The 25453-nt window shown below is 38.6% G+C and overlaps 1 protein-coding gene across 1 annotated transcript in view; it reads right to left on the reverse strand.

Moving 5' to 3' along the window:
- Positions 1 to 25453, reverse strand: part of ift80 (intraflagellar transport 80) — a 43452-nt gene that overhangs the window by 14637 nt on the left and 3362 nt on the right. Inside the window, exons 5-8 of the mRNA XM_011482498.3 lie at positions 25280 to 25348; positions 20509 to 20618; positions 16809 to 16898; positions 15924 to 16061 (exon numbers count right to left, since the gene is read on the reverse strand). Coding sequence (XP_011480800.1) covers positions 15924 to 16061; positions 16809 to 16898; positions 20509 to 20618; positions 25280 to 25348 — 407 coding nt within the window. The remainder of the gene's footprint in view (positions 1 to 15923; positions 16062 to 16808; positions 16899 to 20508; positions 20619 to 25279; positions 25349 to 25453) is intronic.

Here is a 25453-nt window from a genome sequence, read left to right on the forward strand (position 1 = left end):
GAAAAAGACCTCTCCCATTTAGACAAGGAGTAGTTTGTTAAAATTAAAATAATATCTACTTAGCTCCCCCTCTCCTTCTTCTCTCTGACTTCTGCAAATTTAACCTTCTCCATGTATAAATGTCAGCAGGAATTACTTTCTTTATACAAATATATTTATTACAGTAAGGCTTCTTTCTATCGGTCTAAACCTTACGGAGGTGTTATTGAATGAGGTCCACTGCCAAGCAGCTTGGGCTAGCGTTTACAATAACAAAAAAGCTCATTTACTCTTCTGCTAACATCTTGAAATGGTCCGGTCTGTGTTAGAGCACCCCAGGGAAAAAGGAAGAAGAGTGAAGTGAGAGGGATGGATGGATGGAGGGTCAGAGATGGAGCTGGATGTATACAGCAGACGAGAATGAGGAGGACACACGATACCAGGCCGAGGAGCCCTGCTGGATCCGTCCTTACCTAATGCTTTTAACACATTTAGCCTTTTAACTCTTTATAGAACTTTAAAGTAAAAAATAATTGTATGACTGAGCTTGGGGGGGGGGGGTGCTATCTGAACTTGCAGACATCATAACACAAAACTGGAAGAAATGCTTAGTTGCATCGGAAATATGCTTTTCTGTCATCTTGCAGAATTACCTGGAAATACTTTTAATTAGGTATTTTTTAAAATATCGAAAATAAAAAACTCTCGGTCTCCCTTAACTATTAAGAACAGAATTATTGAGAATCCTATAGATGAGCTCTAAGGAGTTATCCTGCTGGAACGTGTTGGAAACAACTCCTCAGGGAGTTCCCTTAAAGCATCATGACAAGATGCTCTAATCATCTCAACCCATTTCTTTGGCTTCCTTTTAGGTGTGTTTACATGTGCTTAAGTAACCTGTTTTTTCTAGGGAAACCTGAGCCCATTTCATGCAGCTGTTCCATTCCACTTCTGAGGCTTCTTTGTTACGCCTTGCTGTGTTGCTTGAAATGGCTTGTTCCGGAACAGGCGCAGTGTTTTGCTGTATCTCTGATTTCCATATAAATTATTTAGAAGTAAAAGGGAAAAAAAAAGCTTTTTAAAAGGAAAAAAAAACACTTAAAGATCCACTGTGAAGAAAAGCAGGTTTTTTCACATGGTCCTGTGTCCTTTTTCGGATGATGGAGGACATAATTAAAGACAATTAAGCGTAAAATTCCATTTCTGAGTATTTCTTTATTTGCATCGTAGTGAAACCAGGTGCAGACGAAAAACTGCAGTTAAAAAAGAGAGCTTATGGGTAGACCACAGGCTCCTCCGCTTCTGTCTGATGCATCCACTTGCAGACAAATAGATCCAGATACGTCTTTATTGTCCTCGTCCTAGCTGGCCTCTGGCTCAAAACTGTACGGCTGGATAGCTTCACTACTGCTCACCGTTTCTGCTGCACCGCTAATGTTAGTTTGGGGGTGTGAGGGGCTTTAAGCTAGTGAGAGAGCAGGTAAACAGAGATCTCTCAGGCAAAGGGAAGGGAAGGGGTGGCAGGGTTGCTTAACACCAATGGTCCCACCCACAACTTAGAGGCGAATTTCTAATGAACTATTGCTGCTCTGCAGAACACATGTCCTAGAAAATGACACAGGTTTCTGGATTTTGGTCAAAACAGCATAATCATAAAAGACCACCGGTAATGCAAATATCTGAAAGATTTTTAAAACAAATTTAAAATTTCCCACCTCTTCATTTTAAAGAGTTTTCTTCACAAATAAGTTTAAAACGTACAACAACCTTTTTTTTAATGTGCAGTACCACATAGGCCTCAAAGATACCTTTGCTTTTGTAATTTTTGTTAACAGCAGTGCAGAGTACGAATGTGTCATTAAACTGGGAACTGTTTTTTTCCTTTCCTTTTTTATGCCGTAAAACCATATTCCAGACAAAGAAGAACAGGAGAGAGAGGAGAGGAGGTGAGAATTGACTGTTACAAGTATAGAAGAGATGGAAGGGACACCGAATAAAAGAGAGGAGTCGAAGGGAGGTGAATCAGCTATTGGCAGTTGAGTTGGCAACCGGTTTTACTGTGGTGTAAAGGGATGGAAATCCATTTGATACTTGAGATCTCAAGTCGACAAGGCTGGAAAGAGATTTAAAGCGAATGCAGACCTAGATTGTGTAAAAAGAAATAAAAAGCATTAAGACGTGCACAATAGGCACATAACCGCAAAAACGAAGCTGCAGAAATGGAATGTGAAGGTTAAGCTTCAGCTTCCATGTAGTTGAAGTCCACTCTGGTCACTAAACATGGTGCATCTATAATAGGTAGCTTTGTTGGCCCAGAGAAGGTGGCAGACATGACGTGTAGTTCTTAGCTGAGGTCTCAATGAGTTTATACCAGTACATTATAATATGATTAAATACATGTAGTGATGCAATTTAAAAGGCAGCTTTACACTTTTAGTTGTTTTTAGGAAAATGCAGGACGGCAACATTTGCATCCTGCAGGTTTCCATATTTACACGTAAATACAAAGACATCATACAGGAACGCAAATCCTTTTAGTGCAAAAGAAATACTGAAAAAAATTTACTCTTGACTGTGTTTAAGGTCAACATCTTCATTTCGACCAACAAATGATCTTTGCAGATATACCAACCACTCTTTGGAATACAGTCCTCACACATTTGCACATGTTCACACTAAAAAAACCTATGCCTACAAATGTATATGCGTTAAGTTTTCAGACTAAACAAAAAAAAAACTAAGAGAATCTATTGATGCACAGCCTCCTGAGGAAGTGGGTTTGCTCTACCCCCTCCCCTCTTCTACCTCCCCGTTCACTTCGTATGTTTCCTGACATATGTTGACCATTAAGACTGACAGGTGTTATGGGCCGACCCCTTCTCTCCCTGCTGCCCAGCAGCCACAGCCATTGCGGGAACTCCTGCCTAAAAGGTTGTGGTGACGAAGAGTTTGCTTCAAGGCATGGATACCCATGCACTGACAGCCTCACAACACTAAAATTGTTACTAAAAAGCATTTTCTTTAAACAGAAGCCTCTTTTGTTCACTGCTGGGTTTCCGCAAACTCTCAACACCGACCCTAGCCCTGTTACTTAAGGCGTTTAAACACGGACCATGCAAAAAGGTGGTCTGATTTCCTTTCTGCACTTATGCTACTGCTGACCTAATTTACCTAACATGGGGTTTCTTTCTCATAGCTGATATTTAAAGGTGCACGACCACCTATTCCCTCTTCAAATGTCAGTTATGTCATGTATGACAGAAATGATCAAGTGTTAACATGTTAACATCCACCCACTCATTCATCCATTCATTCATTTTCTGCACTCACTTATTCCTGTTCAGGGTCACCGGTTTGCTGGAGCTTACTCAACTACCAACAGACGAGGGCGGGGTACACACTCGACAGTTTGCCAGTCCATTTCAGGGTTAAAGAGAGACAAACAACCATACACACTCACACCTCTGGACAAATAAGAACCCCCAATCAAGATGAAGCATCAAACTTTACTTCACTATTTTTAGAATGTTGTTGTTTGCAATCCTTTAAGTGACATCTATAGACATATACTGTAAATTGTGCACAGACAATCTTGGATTGGATTGATTGGATTTTCTTCAATCACCCATTGGACTAAGAACATCTCAAAATGAAGGCTGAAGCAGGATGGGGATATTACCTTGAGTTTGCTCCACCCACATCCAACACCTGACAAGAATGGTTTACTGAGCAAGACAAAGGTAAGGCAATAGTGTTGTTGAGTCCATCCCATAGACGTCCATACATGAGATGGATCATGTCCAAGATCACTCACTAGATTCTTAACAGCAAAAATTAAGCATGAGATGGGAAAGGCACATTGACCAAAGTTTGCTCCAACCATCTAAACAAAGTTCCCAGACTGGCTACTGGGAAGGACAAAGTAACGTTTGAAAGTTTTAAGATGATAAGAGAGTTGCTCCTTTTTGCAAGCTGCCCTCAGTGGTCTAAGGTAGAACAGCAACATTTGATTTTTATGGTATAAATTCTAAAAATGGAAGGTAACAGCTTGATTGACCCATGGGTCCACCCACCTGCCAATCAACAGATAAACAGAATCACAAAAGGTTTCAATCTTAAAGCAGCTCTGAAAAGCATGAGTATGGTTCACATCTAAACAACCTTGATTCCAACACATTTTTTGTATTGCCTATTGTTTGCTCTTAATAGACGGGATAAAAACCAAGACCAATATGTATCCACATGAATTCCATTTACAATTCTATTACAAATATTGATTACAAGAAGACAAGTTTTCTATTTCAACCTAATTTAAAACAAACCTGTATAAAAAAGAAAAAATTCTGCCAAATTTGACATAAAAGGCATTCTTAAGTTCAGAGAAAAGAGCCATTGTACTAAACCTTGTCCCGAACTGCCTGATTTGAAAATGTGCACAGCTCCTATTAGCTGGGCTTTAGTGAAATAGGGTTGGGCAGGGGTGGTGCTTGTTCCAAGGAAAGGGTTAATGACACGTGTATGGACTAATGGCTCCCTGTGGAGCTATCTGCTGATTCAGCCCTGTTACTTCACTAGCATTAAATATGTCTGCCCTGACCTCTGTCTGCTCCCCCTAGCCCTAATGCAAGTCAACAGCCTGCTAATAAGAAGTGGGGCATAAGGTTTCCAGACTTTTAGTCCACTTCCAGCCCTTCATCTTGGACACTTCTGACACAGTCGAGCAAACATCTTGAGAACCTTTAGCAGTCATTAGTGTTAATGGATCGGTGGAGTGGAGGGGATCAGGAATCTTTGATTTTGCTGGAGATCAGTGTTTCTTACTGCCACAACATAATTTGGCCAAGATTTAAATACAACATCTGAATACATGCTAGATATAAATACATGGAATATTATACAGTCGTTTCACGCAACACTGTCATAGAAAATATGTTGTCATACCAGCCACTACTGTCTGCGAATAATGCTCTAAGACATCTTTTAACACTTCTGTGAAAGGTCTCTCATCAAAGAACAGCTACAAAGAAATTTAAATCTATATAACCTTTGTTTCTCTTCAAACAAAATAGACTACAAGTGAAATTAGTCTAACGTTTATGATGATCAAACTTCTGAAAAACATTCAGCTCAACTTAGACTATAACAGAAGTTTTTAATATAGTATTTAAATTCAAATGGAAAATGTAAACATTCAGGTTTTATCTAATTTTTTACAAAACACTTGTTGCTATAAAAGCGCCACATTCTTCAAATCAAGAACTTATCTGTTTCTTTTAACCTTGTGCTAGTGAGCTGGTGGGAGCCGTTCTGTGTCCAGGGTTAACAGTCTTACATAAATCAGAACAGATGGCAGACTTTCTGCAAAGCCAGCTGGCTTCAGTTTGCTTGAGTGTCTGTGTGCAGTGCAGGACCTGGTGGTACAGGTACAGAGAGTAACTCCCTTCAGCTAATAAACTCAACATGTCTAAGCGTAATGGACAATGGACTAAAAGACAAAAGAAACCAACATCTAAAAAAAAAAAATAGTTGAAAATGTTTCACAACGCTCTAATGAACAAAAAAACTTTGCTTTGAATGAGAGATCATCAATCTCTCAGCAGCTTAGGGGTCCTTGTAAACGTCAGCTTGCAGTGACCCCCATCCTTGGGGGGATGGGCTGACTTTTAGGATAAGGACAAGCTGGGCCCCTGTCCAGCGCTAGTGAAACCCATGACTAAAAACTCTGAGAACTGCGCCAATGAAGGCAATCCAAAACGTGTGACAATTACTAGAGTTTATGGGGTTATGGGGAACATGAATAAATGTAGGTGTAATATTGGCATTTGGGTTCAGCAGAATGAGCAGAGATGATGTATGGCATTGCTTTTGAAACTATACATGCTTGATGTAATAATGATGTAAACAACACACAAATAAAAACATATTTTAACAGAGGATACAATTCAAGTACTTCTATTGGTAAACGTAATAAAGCAGTCCATTCAAATTTTTGTTGAATAGATTCAACATTTTCCAAAGAACACATTGGTTTCCAAAACATAGAAAAAATAACATTACCAGTAAATGGTATGCTTTAAAAACAACATTTTTCCGATCAGAGAGAATACTTTTAGGCAATCGTCTTTTTTCTTTTTGGAACACTAAACAAAACAATAATTTTAAATAATCTGATTAATGAATCTCCACAAATGTTATTCTGTTTAACAATGCTGAATATGTTGATATGGTCTTTGAAAGGAGAGCAGTCTACATTACATTGACCAGAAATATCTCTGAGCTCATCTCTGATGGCCAAACAGAACATTGCTCTGTAAGGTTCATTATTTTTTTCACCTACTTTAGGGAAACATTTACAGTCTTTTATGTTTCAAATATGAAAAGGATCATTCAAGCATGTATTATCAAAAGTTGCAAAAGGGTGGTATCAGTACCCAAACCAGAATGTTTGCGCTGCTTTTTTGGAAACTTTGAAATAGATATAGATTTTTTGAAGTTTGAGAAAACATAAAACAGTGAGCCGTTGTCTATCCTTGATTGAAAAGACTTTGAAAATGTTTTTTGATGGATCCTTCTTTTACATTTAATCTTGACACCTTCACCTGTCTGTATTGAAAAGCCACTTGGCTCAGTTGAAAAGATATAGAGACCTGGCTTGAGATGAATACAGAGTGGTAAAAGTTAGAGCTTTGGCAGTGTAAAGGGAAATAGAAAGAGGGGGTTGGTTGGAGGTGTGAGGGGGAAGACAAACTAGAGGATAGCAGGAGTGAGAGAGGGGAAAAAAAAGAGAAAGAGTAATGATCTACACATGGTTCCATGCTACAGCCTCAACATAGTAACCATAGACACATGCTAGGGCGTCCTGGGACTCATCAGCAGGACACAGCTGTGAGCTGGACAGAAGAATTCTATTAGCACCAGTTATGCACTTGCAAACACACACACACACTCACATACACCACGCAGACAGGTAATCTGGGCATTTGAATGTGTTTCAGAAAGCCACAACAAATGAGACCTGTATGACACAGCTGACATGACATGAATGGTAGGTCAAGAGCATATGGAACTGATTTAAAGGCCTGTGCTGTGTAGAAAGCTTCAAAACGTTACTAAAAGGCACATTCACAGAAGGCCTGTTTGGTCTAGACTAGAGATAGGTTTCTTGGTTAGGTGGATTTGCCTGGGAAGATGCCAAAACTCATCTGAAAGGTGGTTACAGATCAATCAAGCACACCCAAAACAAGGGTCTAGATTTTTTTTCCAGGCATAACCCTTGTATTGTTCACCTCACTGTCAATGAAGATGGACTATCCAATGCCACAAAGAACGGAAATACATTGACCGAAAACAGTAAGGGCGCTTTCACTCTAGAATAGTGCAGTAAACTTGGTTTGATTTTGAAAAAAATCACACATTTGGTGCTTATTAAAAGGTCATTAAACAGGTGAACAAAACACATGCAAATTGGTGGTTCTATTGCTTTTTTAAATGTTTTGTTGTATTATTTAGTTATTCATAAATTCTATGTTATTTATCTGAAGTGCTTTGACAGACAGCATTAGACAACAATTTGAGCATTTCATAAAAAATATATGGATGAAAACATGGATTTAGGGTTTTTTCCTTACCTAGTGTATCAATATGCACTTTACCTGGTAGGCCTATGAAGATAAAATGTAGTACTTCCTAACATAAAATAAAGTTTAATTTTATAAAGTTTGTCCAAATAAATTGAGAATTTTAAAGAAAAATAAGCCAGGGAGGTCTAGCAGAACAGAAGCAACAGATGAGTATAAAGATAAGGACAGTAAACAAGTCTCCAGCATGACTAATTTTATCAAGTGTAAAGCATTCTTTAAATTGACTCTAGCTCTTCATCCTTAACAGAGCGAGCAGCCTTTCCCCATCAGCACTGAGTCACCAGATGGTCACCATCGTGTTGTTCCCTATATGATTGGATTTGTATTGAAAAGCATAGAATAAAATGTGGGAAGTGGTCTGCAATCTGACCATAATCATGGCAATATCCATCCCAATTGATACACAGAAATGTCAGATGTTACTTAGATGAAGCTCTCACAACTTCAACCTGTAGGTCAACCCTACAGTTTTGGTAGATAGAGAGTTTTCACTGCCTTAGTCAAATCAAATGGTAAACTAGAGCTTGGTTGACATGCCATCATGTTAAACAGCTAGAAATGTCCCTAAACAACAAGGATCCATCCCTATGTAAATGGTTTAGTAACCTGAAATGTGGAACCACGTGTCTTTATATTAACAAAAGCAATTCAGTTGGACCCATGTTTAACTCTGACATGGATGTATACTAAACAGCTGAAATCAGAAGTCCAATGAACAGTACAGCACTATGTATCAGTACCTGACATTCACACAATCACATTCCACAGCTAAAACTCAAAAAGGCTTAAAAGAATATGGACCGTGGCTGCACCCTGTTGTTGTATTGCAGTTTGCGTTCCTTTTTACCCTAAATTCACCAGGGAATGTAATACTGTATCTTTTCACATTCAATTTCGTGTCTAGGAGGGGAAGTTGTGGGTGAAGAAGACTGATAAAACAAAGTCTGACAACGGAGGATCATCATCGTTGCAGCTCAAAAAATGGAACAAATAAACATGTTCATCAAAGGAACCAAATTTTACTTAGACTTATCTTTTTTTAAATGAGACCAACAGCTATCATCCTGTGCTTTAGATGGCACTTTAACATCGCTGTTTCAATCTTTGGAGTGAGTTATCATTCCAAACTTCAGCCAAACTTCCACTACTCTTAGTTATATTGAAATCCTTAGTTGCCCATAGGGGCCCCCCTTAAAAAAATCCTCATTACTATGATGGACTTTCTAATCCTTTTTTTTTATTTTTTTTTTATTTCAATTAAAATGAAAATAAACACAAAACATTATGCTTGAAAAGGAGTGGGTAGAAGAACCATCCTGTATGATCCCACCCCTTTTTACAACACCTTATGTTGTGCATATTTCTATTTTCAGTCTTCTTTTCTCAAAACCTTCACATTACCTTCTGTACAGCACCTATGCAGAAGTGACATTTGCTTATTTGTTTTTTTGTTGTTATTGATCATTTCTGGCCTTGTAAAGAAGAATCAGCAGCACCTGTACGGGTGCATCTGGCTATACCTTAAGGAAGACTCTGTCATGCAAATCATACTCAAGTACTTTCAGGCAGGAGGTGAATGTTAGCGATTTAGGAAAAGTTGCCTCTCATACAACTGCGAGATAACTCAGTTGACTTGGGTGTGCACTACATGCTTTACAAGTATGATAGGTATGGTGTCTTTTCACACTTGCAGACTTTGACCTTGGGGCACAACTCATTTTTCTGTCTTAGTGAGACTTTTTTGTCTGATCCTAAAAAATATTGTTGTTTTTACTAATTCAAACCTGTAATACAACTAGAGAAGAACTTGAAAACAAATTCATTCACATTATCAACTAAACCGATCACTATTGTACACACTTTTCGCAGTCAGTTTAGCCTGAGACTCTTGTTCAATTCTATCTCTGCACAATCCCTCAAGTTGTGTTCATGCAAAAACCATCACTTCTCGCCTTGTGCTCATGCAGAAGTCAAACAGGAAGTGTCCTCCAAAGAAGAGGTTGGTTTGAAAGGGTTGTTGGTCCTTTGGGCGGTGCCAAAATCAAACGCTTTCAAATCGTTCTCTCTTTGGGCCTTGTTGCCTTATCCTCAACTCAGTCCCAGTTCTCTGGCAGCCTTTTATGAACTTGGGCTTGGCAGTAAAGTTAAAGTTATACCCAAGATATGCACATGCTCAGGTTTCTCTCATTTGTCTCAGCAATGAGAGACCCCTATTTGCTCCCTGCCTTTATCACTAAGTATCACACTTATCCCTGATACTACTTAATCCCCCCTTTTTCTCTTTCTACTTTTTCTCTGCAAATGAGACATGTTTGTCTAACTTGTGGAGGTAGTGATTTAATGCTGCAGAGAATGATGACTCTGCCAGAGAGGCTAAGCAGGGCAGTGCCTCACTGTCATGCTCTTGCTCCAGTGGTGAGGGAAGGAGATGAGCACATTGACAAATTAAAAAACAAACAAAAGTCTGTCAAAGTCCAAAGCAAAGTGAATGAGGGAGGAAGGGAGAGACGGAGAGAGAGTAAGAGAGAGCTGAAGGGAAAGAAACCACCGTCTTTTATTGAGACCAACCCTCCAAGCCTCAATTCTTAGGCCAACTTTAAAGGATATATTGGACAGTTCCACACTACCCCACCCCCATCTCCCCATCAGCTCTCTTTTCTTGGCTCTTTCTGAGCTTTCCTTCTTTTTGGTTTCCAACAAGGAAAGCCTTTGGCCAAACTCTAAAAAGGTGCAAAACTAATACCATGTCAACAAGTGCTTTTGACTCACACCTATTTTTGCAGATGGGCACCCCAGTGATATCTCACAAAGAAAGAGGTTGAACTAAAAAAAATGGGACAATAACTCTGGTGATGGATCTCAAGACACACTATTCAGCTAAAATTAGTTTAGCAACACAAAAAAGTCAAACTTCAGAATATAAAGGAGAAATATTCATCCTTAGGTTCTCGTGGGGAAACCAATTAGCTCTTTAGAATGATAAATTAGGCCAGTATATCAATATTGCATTAACAGTCTTTTGGTATTCACACAATCGAGGCCCTGCTTCATCATCATTGAAAGCTTATTAGAATGTGTCGGTTCAATTATTCCCTTGATAACAAAAGTAAATCGAGGCAGAGGAGAAATCTGATGACTGACCCAAGTTGCTCTTTTCAGAACTGCTTCTACTAGCTCACAATGTACAGTGAGGGCCTTCTGTTCCTACTGCAGCTAAAGAACAGAGTGGAAGAGTGGAGAGAAATAGCAAGCAAAAACACAGATTTGAAAGGGCAGGGAGGGGTAAAGTAAGGAGTTGGAGAAGGGGGGGGGGGGGGGGTAAAGAGAGAGAAAGAGAGATGCAGCCCTACCCAGTTGCCTGGGGAGAAAACTGCTCTGCTGCTGACTCAGGACTCTCTTTGTTTGACAATGCACCCTTGCTCTTGCACTCACTCTGACAAATTTGCACTCCCAAAGTTGCTCTTTTCCCTCCCCTTCAAATAATCAGTCACTAACTTTTGTAATGTGCACGTGGTCTTTCTATGTCAGGCCCCCTGCCAGTAATTTTACTCCTTAAATTTTTTTTTCCTTTGTACTTCAGCTGTTTGTTTAACTTTGCGTAACTGGTTGTGCATCTGTGTTGCTGTCTATCCAGCTGTCTTACTGTGATATTGGTTCATGACCAAAATCCCAAATTTCAGGATGATTAATTTATTTTCCAGCAGTTATAATATCCAGGTGGAAGAACAGTGGTCCAGGTAGTTTGTAGGCAACGACAAAAGGAAAGCTTTGGATGATTAGAAGTTCAAGAAATATGGAAATACTATCAGATTCATGAGAGAGAAAGAACCGGCTGGCAGCCAGAAAGATGGCAGACAAAATAGACTAGATTTAAGATCAGATGAGAAATATGAAAAATCTGGTGAATCGGGTTAAACTTGGACCTATTACTAAAGGCGAAATTGCTGAACAAGGTCCTAAAGAGAACCTTGGCTTTATCCAGAAAAGGGAGTTAAAGAATACCCAGGAGAAGCAACAAAGGAAAAGAAATCCAAGAGAGGGAGCTGATAAGCTCGGCAGACATGGCGGGGGAAGCAAAAGAAGGAAGGATGAGGAAGGAATATACACTAATTCCCAGAATGATAGAATTATATATGTAAAAAAGACAATGTCTGTGCATGTTGCAGTGAATTGGAAAATAGTGTGGCTTGACTGCCAGCACAAGCAAAAAAAATGACTTGAAATGAGACTATGCAGCCAGAAAAAAACTTTTATTAAATAACTTTAATGTAAAAAATTCAACATTTGAACTTTAATTACATTGTTTTTTTTCTTTTATCTTAGTTTCAGTGATCAACTTGTTTACCTGCATGGGACATGGTCCTGCAGAGGGCTTTCCCTTTCAGGATCAATAACTTTTTATGTTGTCTGAAGAGTATAAAAGCTAAAAATGATAAGATCTTTAATCAAACATTGAAATAAACCCCTACAAAACCAAGCAAAAACTGCATATGCATATAGGTGTGGGTGTACGGTGAAGAGAGAAAAAAAAAAGAGAGTGCAGAAGAGAAGAGGAGGAGACAAAGAAGCGAGAGGGTGCTTGCCTAGCACAATGAGTCCTACTTGTTAGCCAGTGATAGTGTCAGGAATCGTGACAGAGTCCAGACGCTAGACACCAGCTGCAGCCCCTCATAAATAGACTGCTGTCTCGCTGGCGCATTTGCACGGCAATGGTTGCACACACTTGCAAACGCATACAGGCATGTGGGCACATGCATATACTATGGCAGCCACATAGACAGACACTGACTTATTGTGTCTCCCAAATCTTGTAAAAGGGACAGAGAACCTCTTTGTGTCTCATGTACCGTTCAAACTCTTGTAAAAAGGAAAAGTCTACATCCAAGCTTAACTAATTGGAAAAAAAAATGATTGCGCATCAATATGGCAAACGAAAAGAAATTGTTATTGAAAGAACTCTGTTAAAATCAGTGCGTTGACTTGTTTCTGTCACAAACAAACACTTTTTCTTGGAATTCTGCCTCCGAGTTAGTTTTCATGTGTGTACACATGTTAACCCACCCGCTGGAAGAAATAGTGTGAGGTGGGGGGAGGGGGGTGCCGTTGGGGCAAGCTAACGCCCTACATCTGCCCCAGAGCACGAAGGAGTAAAGTTGAAGTTTAGGGTAGACGAGGGTGAGGAGAGCCGGGCTGGACGCGAGGTGAAAGGGTTAAATGAGCGAGACAGATCCTGCTGAGCCAGCAGCAATGCGTTGAAGTGCAAGGTTTCATTGTAGCAGATACAGAACAAAACTCCTTCCCATTAGTCACGCCAGTGACTGAAAAGACTCTTCACACGGCTTAACCCTTGCTGCACCATTAACAAACCGCAGCACCAACACAGGTAGAACACATGTTAACTGTCAGCAGCCATTATGCTTGTCTCTTTTTGTTGGTGTTTTTTAATTCAAACACTAAAGGTCATGGGAGCAATTATGCTAAAGAGTGCATACAAATGTGAATGGTTCCATTTAAGGAGTGAAATGATTTTTTTAAAAAAAATAGAATTTTGCACAAAGACAAAAAAACCTCTTAGATGGAGTGACCTTTGAAGGGATTTTCTTTTCTCGACGGTTCTGTCTTTCTTTTCTTTCTTCTTTCTTCCCCCTCCTCCGCGCGAACAAGCCTCCCACATGACGCCGCACAACACACTCTGTGAGGGTTTTAGGAGGAAAAGGAGGCTGGCATACCCTCCTCCTGCCAGAGTCGAGCGAAACCACATTCATCGTAATTATTATCATCATCACATCGCCTTAACCAAGACACGCCACAGCAGGGCAAGTGGTGCAATGATGAAACAATGGAACTGGCAAACCACAAAAACAAACTCCAATTATATCAAAGAGGACTAGAACTGTCACAAAAACAGGAGGTAACGGGCTAAATTCATTCCAGGATCTTACCATTAAAAAAAGGGTTTAAATTTCTTCATCTAATGCTACGTACACACTCGACATGTGACCCAAATTCGATAACACAAGTATGTTCACATTGAACAAGGAGGGAGGGGCTTCTTCTTCTTCTACTGTTTACCAGCTTATGTCCGCCACCTACAGCTAGAAGAGGCTTGCTGCAAAATGTCAAAGCCGTAGAAATCTCGCAAATCTTGCTCCAGGTTTTTTTCTTTCACTGCTCTATTCCGATATTTGAAAGACTTGGTGTCGTATAATCCAGTTCGGTCACAAACCGCAATTATTCATTTCTCCTCCGTGATCAATTTTCAAATGGTTGGCTCTTCAATAAATTAGAAGGACACCCTCCACACATCACTGCCAAACCGAGTCACTGATTGATTGAAATTCCACCTGGTTTAACGTTTTGTGACATTTAATGGACGTGCCTTTTCTACATAGAGTCTAAAATCAAATCTAAACACTTGTGTAGTAATGCGTGAAAGCGAGAGTTTTGAAAGCGGAAGCCCAAAACCATTCAATTCAATTCAATTTTATTTGTATAGACCAAAATCACGGCAGTCGTCTCAATGGGCTTCATACCGGTAATTGTAAAGTAAACATAAAATCAGAACAAGCACATACGTGCGTTTGCATCAACTTTTCATTGGAAGTGGTCGCTTGATTGCGCGTTGTTGAGGGCGGTGTGAACGTAGCTTTAGAAGACTGAAATAATTAATGTCTTAAAAAGCTCACAACCCGCCGTATATGACTTGGTTTTGACCTGTTTTAAACCCTTTTCATTTAGTGCACCAGTAAAAAGGAAAAAAAGACATTTGAACCTAATTAAATCAAAAAGGAGCAGGAAACTTCTACTGTTTAGAACACAGAAAGTCAGCCTTTGTTGTATGTTTCCATTACCACAATTTGACGTAGCAACACATGCTGACATGTTAAATCAAGGAGGCACTAAACGTCCCATGAAGGAACAGGTAATATTGTTCCTGGCCAAACATTCAGGAATAATAAAGCCCAATTACCATTCATCATTTCCTCATTTCCCCTCCACGTTACTGGAGTTCCCATCAGCACCACGTATCAAGAATATGTGGCCGGCAGCCTAATGCAATTTACACAGACAAATGATGTATAGAAAGCATAAAACATGTAAATAAAGCAGCACAATGTGTGCTAGAAAAACATACCACGTGCCACTGATGCAGTTTAACTCAGAAAACAAGGCATACCACAAAGCATAAAAGTTACACTCGCGCGCGAGAGAAAACAAACTAAATCTAAAGTACTGAGTGAATGCTGATGAGTGAAGGATGCATGACTTCAATGTCGTCCCGCTGCATGACTTCAAAAAGACCATCCGCAACAGCTGCTTCTATTACCGCAGCATCTAAGAGACGTTCAAATTTCTCAGCAGGGCACAATAATGCTCAATTACAGACACGCAAATCTGTTTATTGTAGCATGAACATGGATGATGCGATCCACATGTTTCATAAATGCTTAAGTTCAGACTCTAAAGAGGATAGTTGTTCATTGGACATCGTAAATCTAGTCGGAATGCTCACAACAAATCGTTGGTGAAGTTTGCAAACACCCACTTTTAATACATTTCCCTGCATATTTCACTTTATTTAACTTTATCCTGGTTTTTGCAGATGTGAAAGATCCAACATCCATGTTTCAGTGCCTGAAACAATACCGCCTTAAGAACTTTCTTTAGAATGAAGTTAACAGTTTAATTTAGTTAGCCAAAAAGAAGACATTTACCAGAAACTGCAACCTCTGCCAATGTGACGGAATGGAAATGCTAACTAATACCTCAAACAAATGTACTAAACAAATAAGTCATTAACATTTATTAGTGTCACACACACACAATGAACAAACATTGTGTTTGTTTCCATGCTAATATTGTTTCTTAAAGCTTATAGGGTTTATAGTCATCCTTCTGAAATGTCCAGTCTTGTATAATTGGTAAAAACAACAAATCCAGACAGGAAGTTGCTCATTCTTTGTCTAAACAACATCAAACCAACCACTGGCTTGCACATTCCCACAGCACTTATTTTGCCACTGTTGCCACTGTGCAAAAGTGAAATAAGAACAACTCTGTCGAAAAATGGGGCACAGAGATGCAACAAACAAACTACGTCAGTGGATAATTACATATTTTAGTACTGAAAATCAAGTTGCTAATATAAGGAATTTGGTCTGTTTTTCTTCTCTAAATTTAAAGCAGCTTTTGTAAAGCAACAATCTTCACTTTGCCTCTTGACAATGCCTTTGTCAAGTGTTATTTCTTGTTTTACGCCGTTTAGGACAAGTTCTATATTAGTTTAAGAAAGACTTTACTCACTCCCGTCTTGTCACAGAGCCGTAGGGTGTTGAAGGAGCCCACAGCAAACATTTCACCATCTGGAGCCCAGGACAAAGAGGTGACGGGGTAGTCATGAGGGCTTGATGAGTGAAGCAGACGCCCAAAGCTGTCCCATACCTTTTCGAGGGAGGGCACAGTTAAAAAAAATGTATCAATAACTCCCTTTAAAACCCTAAGTTCAATTTGCTCATTTTAAAAAAACATCTGACTTGAAAACAAAATACAGCAACATAGATGTCATAAATAAAACTTTAATGTCTTCATAAAACTTGGGGGGAAAAAAATCACATAATGAACTGTAATATAAACTATTTTTTAATGTTTGTTAATGATATTATGAAATAATTATGCGCCTTGTTTTGAACCAAAGTACAGTAAATGGTGTAAAGCACATGTTTTCTAAATCTCTCTGGATATAAGATTTCAGCTGCTTACCAGTTTTCGACCTCTTTTGTTGTATTTTTGACGGTGCTGCCAGCAGTGGAGCAGCTCTACAAAAACATTTGTCCCTGACTGATGAAATTACACCATTGGTCAGGGGGTCAAGTATTGGAGTCTACCCAATGGCTTTATACTCTTCTCAACTGTTTTAGCATGACTTCTGTCAGCACACAAACCCAAACGGGCCCCCAACATTGATAGGAACTACATTTTTTTATTGTTTTATTGCCACATGAAACAGTGGCATTAGATTTGTCCATGCAAAGATTAACACATTTTTTAAACCTTTGATAGAAAATAAAAAAAATCATAAAAAGTTAAATATTTTCGCATTAAACGTCAAACTTTTTACAAAAAATGTTGATTGTTTTATCAACAACTAAACACGCTGCTTCCAAATAGAGTTGTCCACAAACCACTAACCTTATATTTACAATCTTCACCACCAGACAGAATGAGACTGTTGACAGAGTTCCAGTCCACCTTCAGAACAAGTCCGTCATGAGCCTTCCACTACAGAGACATGGAGGGGGAGGCAGAGTTAATGCAGCACATCATAACACAAAACATCGCTTTACCTTCACTTTTGATGGAGAAACTGACTTGAGAAGCATTTTTTTTGGTCCAAGTTCCAATTTTCATGATTTCATAGGTATCAAGCTCACTGAGAAGTCAACTCACCATTCTATGTTGTTTCTGCGACTTCTTTTACACACCAATGTCTTGTTATTATCCAAGTAAACACAATGCACTACAGGTTTTCATCACAGCTTACACGGTACTTTGAAAGAGCTGCAAAAATAAAGGGGATTTTTTTTTCCGTTTCTTTTTGTTTTCCTCCTCCACTGGTGATTTCCATCATTACGTTGGTCTCCCAAGTGGGTCTGAAGGAGAGGTGATGAAGGTGGACATTTGAGAATGAAGGTTGTGTTTGCTTGTAGCGCTACACATTTGTCTAGAAATGGCTAAAAGAAGGTAAAGCACCCATTAAACCCTTCTCTGTTTATCCAAGGTCCCAGGTGAAGTCCAGCTTTGGGAATAAGAATAAATAAATGAATATATGTCGAAGGAAAACACTCACTGGTGTACGATGTCAGATACAGAGTAATACGCCTGCAGTGAGTACGTTCACTGGGGAGGCTGACGTTTTGGAAACGGATTTGGAATGGTTTGGGAAGATTTTCCAGGTGAACTTAAGCTGTGGCAGCTTTGCTTCAGTTCCATCAAAACCTTCGTGGGACAGGGGAACAGCTGAATGTCAGTTATGTCACATAGGACACAATAATAGATGTCTTGAAAGAATTGGAGCTAAATTACGTTATATAATGTACTACCCTTTGGTACAATGTATAATAGAGGGAAAACATCTTCGCTAAACAATTTCTTCTTAAGGTTTTCTTTTTTTTGTGCCTTTTATTGGGTCAATTCTCTTCTCTCTAGTAGTTTCAATGAGATATGGGCAGATTTCTAGATGAATATCAGACAACTCCTGTTGCCAGAGTAGAATTAAATATGATAGCTTGCTGTTCAACTGCTATGTTTTTGAGAAGCATTTAGTCAATGATTTAAGAGGGATTTTCCAAACATTTAACTGTGCCTTTCTTTATACATTTCAACTTCTTTATACATCAGTTTGAATGTTTATTGGGTCAGGATCTTCTGGAATATTCACATGACAGTTTGCCAGTCAATCGCAGGGCCACACAGAACATGACAACCACAACCACTCACAATTACACTTATGGGACAATGTAAAGCCTCCAGTTAACCTATAAAGCATGTCTTTTGCACTGTAGGAGGAAGCAGGAGGCTGGAGAACACGCAAACTCCACATATAAAGATCCTAAGTGCGATTCCAGGGCCTTATCCTTCACACCCATGGCGAGGAGAGTGACTCCCCTTTCCTTAGTTCTTTGATTATAGCTCATGAAATTCCAATTCCACACTTTTGTATTGGTTCAAAATGGATATGGGAGCCAAATATCACAAATTCTGCTAAGTTAACCCCGAACTTGTCTACCAGAGGACGTTTTGCTTGTCTGTGAATTCAGATGACACATTCATTTTGAAGCAGACAGTTCATTTTATGAGAGTTAATCTTTCAATGAATGAAAATGTATAATTAGTTATACCTACACCTCTAGAAGCTTGCAGGACATGGATTGGTATCTGAAAAAAAGGTTAATCTCAGCTAATGGTGACAGTCACGTCTTTTTTAAAATCACCCCCCAAAAAACGTCTTCACCTTTAAATAAACAGTAATTTTTGTGCAGCGTGTGATCCGATGATTTTGGAATCTACACTAATTGAGAAATCGTTCCAAGAGACAACCCTGACTATGAATATGTAATCCTTTTTCCCCACAGCTACTTTGACTTGTGCATTGCAGCGTGTGCTGGTCAATTTAAAAGTGCTGTCAGAAAACCTCTGTTTTGGTTGGCACACAGAAGCTACCGCCATCTGTACCTAATCACGATCAGTAACAGGAAGTCAAGGGGCTTTGGTGAGTTAAAAGACAATCTTTCAGCACTACTGGGTTAATCATCTCTTTGGGTGTAGTGGCCAAACATGTATTGCAAGTGCAAGACCACAGAATTTTTTATTAATTTTTTTTTATTCATTGCATATTTTTAAATACTGTTTTCTTAAGTAAATGTTAAAAAAAACTTGAAATAATTGCAAGTATTCAACAGGTAGATTGCAACAAATAAAAATGTTGCGATTCAGAAATAAATAAATAAAACACATTTGGAAATGGTGTGTTTTCTAATCACATGTGGTTGGGTGAGTTCCTACATAAAGACACAGACTATATATGTTTGCATCCATCATTGGAGCTAAAGGAAAGAATCAACTTTCAAGTTTTAATTGAAACACAATAAACACGTTTCACTTTTTAAAAATATGACTGAAAAGGATGAAACAGCTTTTTTGCCTTGTTCTTTAGAGACTTTTTCAGTTAAAAGTGGCGGATTTTCCGTATTTTTTTTTATATCTTTAATTTAGCACCGACATTTCTAAAAAATTAAAATGAGTGAGGTCTTTTTTTTCTTCTAAAATATGCCATAGAATTTTTGTTTTGAATTAATTTATTCTTTGTATTTTTCTTTATCTGACAGAATGAAACAAGTTTTCTTTTTACTATATTGAACTTAACACCACCAGAACACTGCTTACATGGAGAAGAAGAGCCACTCAGGCTTGCTACTCACAGAAAAGCAAGTGTTGCCATCATTCTGGGAAGGTTTACAACAACTAAAAAAAAAAAAAGGAAATCTTTTGGTCTGCTTATCAGGTGCTTGATGAAACTTGCTTTCCGGTACATGTTCTCCGTCTTCTGGTTGTGGTGTGCTCACCTGTGTGCACTCACGTGTCTGCATAAGTGAGTGTGTGTCTGAGTGTGAAACCTGCTGGGGTGCTGTGGGGAATTGTGTGGTGGTGGGGCCTAGTGCGATTGTTGTGTGACATTCTGCGCACACACAAAGAAGCTGCTTTGAGTCATTTGCTGATGAAAATAGGACTAATCGTTCATCAGTCTACAGTACTTTTATACAGACTCAAGGTAATTTCCAAAATATTTAAGAAAAGATCAAAACAGGTCCTTTTTTTGTGTGAAATTGTGTTTTTTGATAAGTTGTTTACAGACTGACTTCTAGAGATTACTTTGTGTTCCAGATCAGTGTACTGGAGGTAACGCATAAATACACATTTTTTGGGTGTGTTTGGCCACTCTAACTTCTGTTTTCTGATCAAATAAAAATGCGTAACCTTAAGTTTCACTTCTAGAATTAGACCACTGTTATTGCTAACATTGACAGACCAGATATGAGAACAATAGTGTAAGGATGACGTGAGATGTTCTTTGTATTGATATTTATAATATTGCAAAACATGAGTGGTGAAAAATAGTACAATTTTTTACATTGTTAGAATGACTACAAATAGCCTTAAGGATGCTAAAAGGTGCAATTCATATTACTGCATGTACTAGAAGCGCATAAATAATAGTAGAAAAGCAGATTTCTCTACTCTTGACCTGAATTGTAATTGATTACTTGCAGTTTTAAAAATAAAGTTGCTTTGTTTCGTGTTTGACTGCACAGCAGCAATGGACTTTTTGTACCTGCATGACTTTGGCACTTGGCTGGAGAGGCTTGATGGTTAGCTGCACCCCTGAAGTGTAAAGTATTCTGTCTGAGTCTGGACCCCAAGCCACAGAATATACAGGAGACCCTTGAAGATGAACAGAAATACAGACAAACACAACCGTATGTTAATCAAAAACCTAATCTAGATCTAGAATATAAAAGGGGGATTCCAGCTGAAATCTAGAACAAAACCAGTTTAGAGAAAGCAGTTCATGTGGTTTTAGTTATATGTGCAGCTTTGAGACTTTGTGATATGTTTGGAAGAAATCAGGTGTTTTAAGAAAAATACTCTCCTCTTTGTCACAGACGACCTAGAAGTTGGTGTGAACAACTGCAGCAGAACTAATCCCTCCACTCAGAAGATATCACATTCCTTCTGAGACCTGAGATTCAGCCTGGAACAGCACTCAGCTTGAAGTAAAACCAGAGGAGAAAATCATAGTGGAGCATGAGCAGCCATACACGTTTGCCAAAAAGTTTGTGCGAGGGCTTGTTCTTGTTTGGGTGTGCAATTAAAACTACCCTGGGAGAACCAACATGCTGCATCTCACAGAGTTTAGTGCATATAAGAGTTCATTCTTGGTTTTAGGGTCAGGGTTTGGGATCGGGTAAGGCATTCAGCTGCAATAGTCACATTTAGGAGGAGAAGTCAGTCAGGCGCTGCATTATGTCAATTGTGTCGCGGTGAAGACAGTAGTGCAAGGATGTGTGTGTTTGAGTTGATTTGTGGCTACACACGTGTGAAGAGGAGGGAGCCTGACATTTTAACCTCACTCCAGGTGCATGTGGTTTCTCACAAATGCCAACTGGTCACATGCTCTAAATCTGACAAAGGCGATGAGAGGGGTTGACACAAGTTCCTACTTCTCGCTCCTTTCCAACCTCTTCTTGGAGCTCAGACGTGATATGGGTCATATGCTAACCAAAAAGAAACAATGTGCTCATGCAGTTTGCATGTGCCAGTATGTGTGCAGACGCAGGTTTACCTCAACATTTCTTATACATAGCATTTTTTCTAACACAAAATAAGCCAAAATTGGGTGCTGCTTTCGGTTTTTAACAGGATGCAAACAAAACAAAAAAGTACACGTAAAAACTGGATGTAATTTTAAACAGGCTGTTTTTTTTTTCTAAAAGCAGAGAGAATGTCAAAGTTCAAATCAGCAACTGGCACCACTGAGGAGGGGCTTAAAAAATGAAGTCTCTAACAAACGGCAGCACCTGCAGTGATCTGGGCGCCTTGTGCTAGATTTGATGTTTTAATGAAAAGCAATGCTTCTAAATCTAGGTGTTATGCAAATCTGGTATTTTCTGACCATCAAGCAGCTCATTTCTTAAGTATTAACCAAAGGAAAAAAGTCTCTACCGGTACTTGTAGCACTTTTTTCTTTTTGACTGTTTTTTTTTTTTGCTAGGTTATTAAAAAACATCTTATTCTATTTCTTAGTGGTGTTTCACTTCTTTAAAATTCTATCTTTTTTTAATAATATATCTCATAATAATACATTTAATGGGAAGCACCTTATAAGTCACATCAGGGGGCTCTACACATAAAAGCAAGATTACTCAATAGAAGATAGTGTTTTTCAAAGGATCACACATGTTATAATCTTGGTGAAACCGCTTCTGTTAGAAGGTTGGTTTAAACAGATGGGATTTGAGTTGAGATTTAAAACCAGGGAGAGAGTCGATGATCCTGATATTTGGGGGGGAGGGAGTTTTAAAGTTTAGGAGCACATTAGCTGAATGCTCTGCCCCCTCTCCCCATGCTGCAGAGACAGATAAAAGAAACAGTCAGGTGAAGGGAGGACGAAGGTGAGGGTACAACAATGTTGAGGAGATTGAGGTCAAAGATGGTCTTTACAGGTGAACAGCGGGAGTTTGTTGTCAAATCTGAATTTGGAACAGGGTGTAATTATACAAGCGTTTGAGTTCTGGACCGGTAAAAGCTTGTTGAGGGGTTTGTGGGTTAGAGGAGAGAACTTCGGTCGTTGATGCAGCTGGTGATGGAGCTGAGGACCAGGATGAAGGCTACTGATATTACACAGATAAAAATCTGCAGACCAGGTGATATTGTTGATGGGATTACTAAATGAAAGTGTATAGCCCAGAATGACACACACGCACACACAACTTTTACTTGAAAGACGGAGACAACTATGGAGTTATTACAGTATTCTTTAACACATTTCTTTTAATATGGAAATTATATTAAGATTATAGGAGAAAAACAAGAACTGAATTGAACAGAAACACCCAAATGTGTGATGAATTCAAAAATATTACCTGTGTGCAAGTTTAGAAGAGAGGAGGGGCAATTTCAAAAAGTTTTGAAAGAAAAAAAACTACAATTTCATTAGAAATGAGAAAGCAACATTTAATAATAAAAACAATAAAATTGATGAAAAAACATGTTTTGTTCTTTCCTACTAAGCCTTTTCTCCTTAAAGTAAGATCAAAACATGCACACACACCCTTCAAAGTCTTTTTCTTTGACCAATAGTTTCAATCTGCAAACTTCTGTTGTTGATGTAGAGGCATTAATTGGATTTTTTTAATGCTATCATTATATTTTTGGAAAAAAATTAGTAAGAAAGTGCATTTGAGTATTAATGTTAAAGAACAGGGGGTACCAAAATTTCTCTAAAGAAGTAGACATAAAAAGTCACCCCTTATCAGTTCTAATTGTTTGAGATCCAACAGGAATAAAATGAGAAAGTCGGGCTTTGCCCTATTTCTAAAGATACTTTCACACTTTCATGCTGCCGAAATTCTGGAAAATGTGTGGACAATTACGTTTGGACATTGTCCAAAAAAAGGATATTCAAGTGTGTACTCAATAGCATTTTCTGGACGGGCACGTTCACATCTGGAAAGAATATGTAGTGATGGAAATCAATGCATTCATTTGCCAAGAAAAGTAGATAAGGATCAGAGGAAGGCTGTTTGTGTCTGTGATATAACCTCTGGAGTTCTGATGACATGGTTGTCCAGGTAGACTACAGTATGCAGCAGCATATGCTGTGGACAGAATCTCTAAAATATCTACACATCTTTCATCTGCATCCGTAAATTTAAAAAAAAAACTTCCTTTTTTCTTCTTCATATAGTATTTGCATTGAGTTTAGTATTAGCAAAATCCTAAGGAAAATTGCCACTTTGTAAATAGGCTTTTGCAAGGTATTCAGCAAGGTGTTGGTATTTCTGGCACATCAAAAGTCAGGCGTCACATTTTTCTGACACCTTAGTTGACTCTAGAATACTTGGACCTACAAAGCAGGTCATAGAGTAATCAGTAAAGAACTCAGGGCCCTTGGCTGCAAAACAATCCCAAACACGGTTCCTCCAATCCTTCCACCAGTGTGCTGGACAGTTAATTAATGTCTTTCTGTTGCCCTGCTTCATGTGGCGTTCAGCAAATGTGGCAATGAGTATTGCTGTTCCGGAAATCTTCAAATTTGTCTAAATGAGAGTTTTGCAAACTCAAGCTTTGATACAGCGCTCCTTTTACAGAGAAGAAGCTTTCTTCTGGCAACCATTACATATGCGCCATATTGGTTCAGTCTTTTCCAGCTTGTGCTGTAATTAACTTTTTGTACTTGATATTTCTTTTCTTTTTATTTCCACAATAATTAATTGTGAAACATAATGACTCGGCTTTTAAATTTCAGTTAAATGTTTTAAAGTCCAACTCTGATCATCTTTTGATCTATTTTAAAAGTGTTCCCAGTGGTCTTTTAATTGCAGTTTTTAGCCAAAATCACAAAACCACAAATGTTTTCTGGGGCACAGTTTTATCGAAGAGGCAGCGGATCATTAGAAATTCAACTCTAGGCTTTCAGCGGGACCGTTGGTGCAGAGTTCATCCATCTGTTTACACTCTCCCACTATCTTACAGCCCTTGACAACCTTAACCTGACATTATCCGTGTAACAAAAATGGCGAGCAATATGGGAGCTGTCCAGCCGTACAGTTTTGATGCCAGCTCGGATGAGGAAAACAAAGACGTACATGAATCTATCTGTCTGCAAGTGGAGGGATCAAAATGGATCGCCCAGCTTATTTTCTACATCACAAATACGCTCTCTTTGAAACTGCATTTTTTCATCTGCTCTTGATTCACAACTGTTTGAATAAAGAAACACTCTAAAGTACAATTTTAAGCTTAGGTTTCTTTATATGTGGCCTCCATCATGAGAAAAATGCCTAAAGAACATGTTAAAAACACCAAAAACACATATTTCATGGGAGTGGGTCTTTAAACATCCAAAATGTTTTCTACTGTCATTCTAATAAGATATACCTAACTGCGATCTCTTCAGGTGGTATGGTAAAAAAGTTCTCCAAGTTTCTGGGTGACATTTTGCTTTTTATGAACAATCAGCTTTTGCAACTGGTCATCTTCACAAGATTTTAAATGGCTGGGATTTTGCAGACACAACACTTAGTTATGTCTTGAGTTTGTTGTCTTTTCTATTTGATCTTTCATAGGTTGATCAAGCAAAAGGAACAAAAATAAAAAGAAACCTGTATAAAAGGTCAGCTAAAAGAAACGGTCAGATTTCAAGTATGAGGGAAGTCCAAGAAAATGTGGGATAAGAAAGACGAGCTGACTTTTAGGCAGTTCTTCAGCATTTTAGTTGTTTTTACATGATCTAAGAGCTGTATTTCGAGTTTAATTCTGCAAAGTGCATAAAATTAAGTGGATAATAGGCTGTAAAACTAAGACAAAACAATTAGCCTTACCTTGGTTGGCTAAAGTTGAGCGCAGCATCCCAACTTTTGACCAGATCTTGATTAGCCCATCTTCTCCAGCTAAGAACCATAGAAAGCAGCATTACTTTAAAAAATATTAATGTGTATTGAATATGTTTCTTTGTCTAAAATTGACCAAATATTTATTATACTGCAGCTGTGTAT

Source organism: Oryzias latipes, chromosome 13 (genome assembly GCF_002234675.1).
Source record: "Oryzias latipes chromosome 13, ASM223467v1".
NCBI classification, from domain to species: Eukaryota; Metazoa; Chordata; class Actinopteri; order Beloniformes; family Adrianichthyidae; genus Oryzias; species Oryzias latipes.